The sequence below is a fragment of the Dipodomys ordii genome, unplaced genomic scaffold (genome assembly GCF_000151885.1).
Source record: "Dipodomys ordii isolate 6190 unplaced genomic scaffold, Dord_2.0 Scaffold124, whole genome shotgun sequence".
NCBI classification, from domain to species: Eukaryota; Metazoa; Chordata; class Mammalia; order Rodentia; family Heteromyidae; genus Dipodomys; species Dipodomys ordii.
The window spans coordinates 3,089,265-3,097,811 of NW_012267340.1; the positions used below are offsets into that span (position 1 = coordinate 3,089,265).

The 8,547-nt window shown below is 46.7% G+C and overlaps 1 protein-coding gene across 1 annotated transcript in view; it reads left to right on the plus strand.

The window, feature by feature from the left end:
- The first annotated feature begins 259 nt into the window (after positions 1-259).
- The window catches only part of Gk5 (glycerol kinase 5 (putative)), a 62,607-nt gene continuing 54,319 nt past the window's right edge, over positions 260-8,547 (plus strand). The window contains exons 1-2 of the mRNA XM_013029887.1: positions 260-304; positions 591-778. Of these exons, the coding sequence (XP_012885341.1) occupies positions 260-304; positions 591-778 (233 nt within the window). The remainder of the gene's footprint in view (positions 305-590; positions 779-8,547) is intronic.

An 8,547-nucleotide genomic window follows, 5' to 3' on the forward strand; every position in this document is an offset into this window, starting at 1 on the left:
GCACTCTACCACTGAGCCACCTTCCCAGCCCCTACTTGATCTCTTAACTGTCCCAAATACCTGGTTGTCAGGGGCCACATACCTCTGTGCCATGGGTGACTTTCGGTGACTGCAGAACCATTTGGAGAAAGACCTCTCTGCCTCACTCAGGCCTCTGGAAGACTTCTGTCTTTCTGAAGCGTGATTCCCCTCCCATTTTCTCTTAGGCAGAGGAAAACTTACAGAGCCATATAGCAAGAGACTTTACTATCTATTCGGAATGTTGAGCAATCAGCCAGGCACCAGTGACTCACACTTCAGGAGGGTAAGGAGAGTAAGATCCAGAGAATCATGGTTTGAGGTCAGCCGCAGCAGAGAGTCCTGGAAACTACCATCTCCAAAATAGCCTGCAAAAAATCGGAGGGAGGGGGGGTGCGTGGCTCCAGTGTAAGCATAAGACCCTGCCTTCAAAGCCGCAGTACCGGGGAATCTGCAGAAACTCATTGCAAATATGGACCAAGCCTCTCTGATGCTTTATCTTTACCAAAACCTGTAAAGAGAATAGGAAGAAACTGGAGGGAAGAATATCTCTCTGTCCCCTCTGCTTCCAGCACCGCCCCAAGACCTTGAAACGTTGCTCAAGATGGAGGAGGGGGTCACATTCTGATGCTGTATGTGGTCACCGTAAACGAAGGTCTGCGAAGAAGCCTGTGGTAAGGAAGGACTACAGTGCAGACGCAGGAGCCGTCTGCTTCTCGAGAGCTGGTGTGGGGGCTAAGACGATTGCCATGTTTGAGGGGTGAGTGCCCCACGTTTGCTGCCCACTCGGTGCTCTGGCGCAGATGAGGGGCCTTGGGAGCGACAGGGCGTGTGGTAAGATGTGGACAGTCCTTCTTGAGTGTCTGGCTATGTGGAGGCCTGAGCCTGGAGGCACAGCCTTCCATGTCTGGTGGGTACTTTGCCACCGAGCCGCAGCCGCACCTCAGACTTGCAACTCCTTGCAAGCATCGCAGTTGTTGGCAGCAGCTTGCTTGTCCATTGTCAGCAGAGACCAATGTCTTCTGGCCTCATTTCTGTGCCTTTTGAGGTAGAATTTACACAAACTCAAATGCACAGATCTTAAGATCCTTGAGATACAGACCCAGCATGGCCACACCACAACTGTCACTCGCCCACAGCCCCCTCATCTCTTCCAGTCAATCTACCCCAAGCCCATGCAGACAATGTTCTGGAACTTTCTCACCATAACTCTTTTCCCCAGGTCCAAAGCTTCTTGCCAATAGTCCAGTGCCTAGGCTATAAAGGCTGTTTGGCTTTCCTGTTCGTGGGTATGTGGGTAGTTCCCTTGTCTCCCTTCCTGTGGGAAGGCAGGCAGCTGGGCCTCTATGAGCAAAACCGCTGTGAATGTATGTATGCCCACAGTCTTCTGTCCCTACCATCTTGAGTAAATCTAAGGATAATCTAAGGATTATCCATGGCAGGAGATGCAGGCGTTAATGCGGCCTGAGACTCTGTCGAGTTCTTTTCCAAAGTTGCTTGTTCCCATCGGCCATCCCACCACAAAGTGCCGAGACTTGGCAACCCCACCTCCTGTGTACGTGCATTAATACAGCCAAAGTTCTTGTTTTTCTATTTCACAAAATATAGTTTCTTTTTAGGAAGATAGGCCATGTGTACTTATAGATGTTGATTGAACTACATTTCCTTGCACTCAAGGAAATTAGGATGGTTTAAAGTATATGTTTATGACTCCATTTTCTTCTGTTTTAGTGAAATGCCCAAGGTTGAATGTTTTAAATAAAAATGGTTATTTAGCTGGCAGCTTGGGAAAGATTATTTGGCAAGACAAGGAGCCAAAGACAGTAGAGTTCTCTTAGTACAACTTAATCTCGGAGGCATTTAGAACCCTGCCAAAACTAATTAGAGGAGTAGACATTTCCCAGATTGCCAAGGAGAGATAGAGGAGAACTGAGGTTTCACAATAACCTGAAAACTAGATCAAGACATCGCCTGGGAAACATTTGTACTATAGTGGTCTATGTATTAATCTCCTTTTATTTAATACATCTATGTTCACATCTTATACCTGTAGCAAGTATCAGCGTTTCCTCTGTCTTAATGATTAAATAATACTCCATTACACAAATACTACATTTTGTTTAATCACCCGCTTAGTGGACAGGTGTTTCCACCTTTGGACTACTGTAACTATAGGCATTTGTGCACAAGTTACTATTTAAGCATCTGTTTTCCATTATTTCACGTATATGTCTAGGGATGAACTGGTTGGTGACAAAAACCACACTTATTTTTTTACTATAATGTTATTATTTTTCTGTGTATATGGTACTGAGGAATCGAACCCAGGTCCTCATGCATGTGAGGCAAGCATCTGCCACTGAGCCACCTTCCCAGCCCCCAAAGCCACACTTATGAAAGAACTGCAAGACTGTTTTCCCTAGCAACTGTAATTTTAACTTAAGAGAAAATTTAGGATTTCCTGATTTAAACATGTGATTTGTATATTCTGTTGATTGCTTATTTGTTTGACATAGAGTCTCACGGTGTAGCATAAGCTGACCTCCTCCTACCTCCTCTCCCACCTGTTGAGATTACAGGTGTACATCACTATGCCCTGCCAAATGTGGTTTTGTTAAAGCATGGTTAGCCAAACTGCATCATTTACGTAAACGGATCAGCTTTGCAGATGAGCTATTCTAGCTTTCAGGAGAGAACTTGATACCCTGATTCAAAGGCATTAAACTAAAATGTAAATCTTAAAATCCTGTTAGCAGAACCCTTGGCAAAAACACACTTCTTACCATTCAAGATGTGAAATACAATAGAGAACTGGTGGGCCACTTCAGCTAGGCTGCATTAATCCTCCAAAATCATCTGTTGAATGTAGGCAGAAATCAGTCCAACTATAGCAAGGAAAAAGCTAAATTGGGATATCATGGAAAAAGTTAACTTTAAAGGAGGTCCTCATGCTGAACACTGGCAGCCCATGCCTGTCATCCTAGCTACTTGGGAGGCTGTGATACGAAGATTGCAGTTCAAAGCCAGCCTGGGTGGGGAAAACCTATGGGACTCTTATCCCCAGTTAACCAGCAAAAAGCCAGAAGTGGAGCTATAGCTCAAGTGATAAGAGAGCTAGCCTTGAGCACAAAAGTTCAGGGACAACACTCAGGCCCAACCGGGGTTCACACCCCAGAACCAGCAGCCAAAAAAAAAGACTGAGGGAGTAAGGACAGGGAGCTGGAGAGGACAGGCTTGAGACAGACAGGCAAGTGCTGAGGGAGCTCTCCCCTGCCGAGGGCGGCAGCCTGCCTCACCCAGGCCCTCCACTCTGCCTCACTGGCCACGTCCTCATCCACCCGGGAGACTCTCACACTGACACACCCAGCCCTCTCAGGTCACACTCAGCCCCCAGCCCAAGAACCTCAGATCTCAGCCTCCTGAGTAGCTAGGAGTATAGGCGTGAGCCACCAGCTCTGGGATACCTCCTTGATGGTATTAGGATTTGAGCTCAGGGCCTTGAATGTACCAAGTAGGTGCTCTACTGCTGATACACACCTCCATCACTTATTTGCACCGGTTGTTTTTGAGATAGAGCCTCACTTCCTGCCAATGCATATGCCTGCTCCACGATCCATCTTCTTTTTTGACTTTTCATAATGACCAGGATACCAGGCACAGCCTGCTACAGCCAGCGTCTTCCATTGAGCTGTGGACTTTTCTGCCCAGGCTGGTCTGGAACTCCAGTCTTCCCAACTCAGTTTACCACAAAACCTACATGACGGGAGCCAGGGACCATTCCCTGGTGCGGTTCCTTGCAACATCCTTTTATCCTGCCCTCGTTTGAGGCGTAACTGTACAGTAGACTACCTCAGAAGAGGAGACGGAGCTTCCATGGGAGTGAGAGGCAGACAACAAAGATTTTCCTCAATGGCTTCTTTATGAGGTTGGGTGGGTGTGGGGGTAGGAGAGAGGCCTGGGAGGGTAGCTCAGTGGTAGAGCGCTTGCTTCAAAAATGCTTGAGGCCCTGGGTTCGATTCCTCAGCACCACATAAGCAGAAAAAGCTGGAAGTGGCGCTGTGGCTCAAGTGGTAGAGCACTCGCCTTGAGCTGAAGAGCTGAGGGACAGCGCCCAGGCCCAGAGTTCAAGCCCCATGACCGACAAAAAAACAAAAGAGGTGGGGGGAGGGCAGTTGCCCGGCATACCTGGAATCCCAGCACTCAGGAGGCTGAGGCTGGAGGATTACTCAAGGCCACAAGTTTAGGGCAACATAAGGAGCTCTTGTCTCAAAAAAAAAAACAAAAAACCCAGAAGAGTCGAAGTTTCCTAAACTTGCATTTGTGGTTCTGACATGGACCCGCTGTATACACACACAACACACACACACACACACACACATCGCTGTGTACACACAGCCATACTTGGGCCTTGAGGACAGAGGAAAAGTGAGATGGAGCTCATTCTCCTTAGTGGCCCCGGGAATGGAAGGAGCTCTGACCGTTGTCATTGATGATTAGGGACAGCTGTACTGAGAGGCCGGGTGTGACCCAGCAAGCACAAGATCTGAATTCACAAACCTCTCCTAGACCGAGAAACACCCAGGAACTCTCCACAACCCGGCATGGATTATTGCATGACCCCAGCACAGAATTTTCCTGAAGAGAAAGAGTACATAGTCAAGTCCGTGGTTCACGCCTGTCATTCTAGCCACTCAGGAGGCTGAGATCTGAGGATTGAGGCTCAAAGCCAACCCAGGCAAGAAAAGTCCATGAGATTCTTATCTCCCATTGACTACCATAAAGCTAGAAGTGTAACTGTGGGTCAAGTGGTAGAGCACTAGCCCTGTAGAGCACTAGCCCTGAGAAAAAAAAAAAGAAAAAAAAATGTCAGGGATAGTGCCTAGGCCCTGAGTTCAAGTCCCAGTACTGGCATACACACAATTTAAAGAAAGACAACAAGTCTAGAAAGATCCACTTCCAGTGGACAAAGCAACTCACTGAAGAAAAAAAAAGACTCAAATGACCATTTTCTGGTCTCTCCTCAGGCTAGGCAAATATTGACTCTAGATAGTGGGCTCTCCTTCGTGGGAGCGTGTGCTAACAGTTTGGAAGGGATATATTTGCACTCTGAAATCAATTGAATTAGTAAATAGAAGAATAACAGGAGGAAGATCTTCTCATTGGCAGAGAAGGGAGCTGCGAGTGTGACAGGAGTGAATCAGCCGCTCAGTTTAAACTGTAGTTTTCAAAATGGATAGATAAAGCCAGTGGCAGCCTGGACAAAAAAGTCCATGAGATTCTTACCTGCAGTTTAAGCTGCAAGTGGCTCAGTGGACTGCCAACCTTGATCAGAATGCTCAGGGACAGCACCCAGTTCCAAGTTCAAGCCCCAGACTGGCTGGATCCTTCCTGTAATCCAACTTCTCCAAAGGTGTAAACAGGAGTATCTTACAGTTTGGGTCTAAGACTTTATCTCAAACACAAAATGCCAAACCAAAGTACCATCCACAAAAAAAACACAGATGATAGATAAAGGAAGCTCCAGGGAAAGGAAGAGAAATACAGGAAGGTATAGAACTACTTGTTACAGGGCACAAAATGTCTTCTTGTACATGTTGGAGGAGCTGGAGCACAGATTGACAGAATGACATTTGTGATTCTCAGCTAGTAATCCTAGCTCTTCAGGAACCTGAAATTGGAGGCCCTGAATTCCAGTCCCAGTGTGTGTGCACGCCTGTACACACACACACACACACACACACACACACAGAAGAGGAAATTATAAAAAGAACCATCTGAGGGGGGCAGGGGGGAGGCTGGGAAGGGATGGGAAGGGTAAACAAAGGAGGAGGCTGCAATGCTTGGTAAGAAATGTACGCATTATCCTGCCCATGTAATTGTAACTCCTCTGTACAGTATGTTCACAAATAAAATTAAATTAAAAAAAAAAGTAGTAGAACGCTAGTCTTGAACTGAAGAATTCAGGGACAGCTCCCAGGCCCAGAGTTCAAGCCCCCCACGACTGACCCCCCCCCAAAAAAAATTATCTGGAAATTCTCAAGTTAGAACAATTGAAATGGAAATTTTACTAAAATCTAAGAAAGGAGTTAGTGCAAAAGAAATAGCCAAAGAAACCATTGGGACATTGAAAATAAATCTATTATTAAAGAACTCAGAAAATAAATCTATAAAGAACTCAGAGCTGGGCTCCAGTGGCTCACACCAGTAATCCTAGCTACTCAGGAGGCTGAAATCTGAGGATCGAAGTTTAAAGCCAGCCCAGGCAGGAAAGTCCATAAGACTCTTATTTCTAGAAAAATCCAGAAACAGTGCTGTGGCTCAAGTGGTAAAGCCCAGGCCCTGAGGTAAAGCCCTAGGAGCAACAAAAAGAAAGAAAGAAAGAGAGGGGGGGAGGGAGGGAAGGGGAGAGAGAGAGAACTGGAGGCATTGTCACCTAGGTTTTTTGCTCAAGGCTGAGTCACATCATTACTTCCAGCTTTTTGGTGGATTTCCAGATTGTTCTTCCTGGACTGGCTTTTGAACTGTGATCCTCAGATCTCAGCCTCCTGAGTAAATAGGATTACAGGCATAAACCAGCAGCACCTAGCTTTGAACATATTTTTAATGGATATATTTTATTTTTGTGGGGGGGAGGGGGTCCAGTCATGGGGCTTGAACTCTGGGCCTGGGCGCTGTCCCTCAGCTCTTCAGCTCAAGGCTAGCGTTCTACCACTTGAGCCACAGCTCCACTTCCGGCTTTTTTCTTTTTGCTTATGTGGTGCTGAGGAATCGAACCCAGGGAGGGCCTCAGGCATGCAAGGCAAGTGCTCTACCACTGAGCCAACTTCCCAGCCCCTGGATATATTTTAATTACTTTATTGATGTATATTTGTTGCCGATCTTGAGGCTTGAACAGCACCTGAGCTTTGTTGCTTAAAGCTAGTGCTCTACCATCTGAGTCATAGCTCCACTTGCAGCTTTTTTGGCAGTTAATTAGAGATAAGAGTCTCACAGACAGACCTGGCTTTCATGGCTGTCCTCAGATCTCAGCCTCCTGAATAGCTAGGATTATAGGCGTAAGCCATTGGCACCTGGCTAAGATGGCTACTTTGATTTCTTGACCTTTGGCAGCCCTCAGACTTTCTGTGGCTTTTTTCCCCACCGATTTCATCATGTTGCCTGTGATTTTTGTTGGAAAGTGGACATTTTAGAAAACATTGTAGAGGGGCTAGGAAGGTAGCTCAGTGATAGAGCACTTGCCTTGCATGCATGAAGCCCTGGGTTCGATTCCTCAGCACCACATGAGCAGAAAAAGTACAAGTGGTAGAGTGCTAGGCTTGAGCCAAAGAGAGGGACAGTGCCCAGGCCCAGAGCCAGAGTTTAGGCCTCAGACCAACAAAAGGAAAGAAAAGAAAACATTGTAGAGCACCCTCCACACAGCTTGTTCTTTCTTGTTTGTCTGAGTACAAGTTGATGACTAGACTATTGTGGTGAACTCTTCCTCTCTGGCTTGGGTGTATCCAGTTCCCCCAGCTGTGGCCCGGAGTTTAGAAATATCTCCTCTCTCCCTGGCCCCATGCTTGCAGGTAAACACTTTAGCTTGCTTGGTAGTTGCCCTGTTGTTCTCCAAGAAGGCTTAGGGACCTATAAATTGATCTACAGGAAATCCAGTCCTAAATGGTTTTGCCCTGCTGCCTTCTCTTTCTCTAGTTGGCTCCTGCAAACAGGCTGACCTGTAGTTTACTTGTACATCTCGCAATCTTCCAAGTTCCTTTTTCCCATGGCCCCTGGAGTGGGCAGTGTCCCTGACACTGGGGGTGACATGCTGTAGGGGGGCTTCTCCTGTAGTATCTCATCTCGCCTGTCTTTGCCTCTCCTATAGCAGAACAGCGTCCATGAGCAGGTACACGGACCATCGGATGGCGTGTGCTTGGCAGAGAACGGAGCTGGGCACAAGGGAGTACCCTCCCCTCAACTGACCCCATTCATCTGTAACTCACCTTCCCCAACAGGTAGGTGGAGACAGGGTGGTAAGCGCTGGCACTGTCCTGGGCCTGAGCAGAAATCCCTCTGTGTGGGAACTGAGGAACAAGAACCCTGGGATTTGGTGTCTGCTGTGCAGCTTGTATATTGTTAAATCTACTGGAAGAAAAAAAAAAAAAGAGGAAGGAGAAGTCTGCTCCAGATTGTGCTTTTGAAACTACATGTTCATAGATTTTTTTTTCTTAAATAGTTGTCTACTTGATTGTTTTATTTTATTTTTGTTGGTTGTGGGGCTTGAACTCTGGGCCTGGACGCTGTCCCCAAGCTTTTCAGCTCAAGGCAAGCGCCCTATCTGTTGAGCCACAGCACCACTTCTGGTTTTTTGGTGGTTCATTGGAGATCAGAGTCTCATGAGATTTGCCTGCCCAGACTTGTTTTGAACCATGATCCTCAGATCTCAGCCTCCTGAGTAGCTAGGATGACAGGTGTGAGCCACTGGTATCCAGATGATTTTTTTTTCTTTTTTTTTCCTTTGTCTTTTTTCTTTTCTTTTCTTTTTTTTTTTTT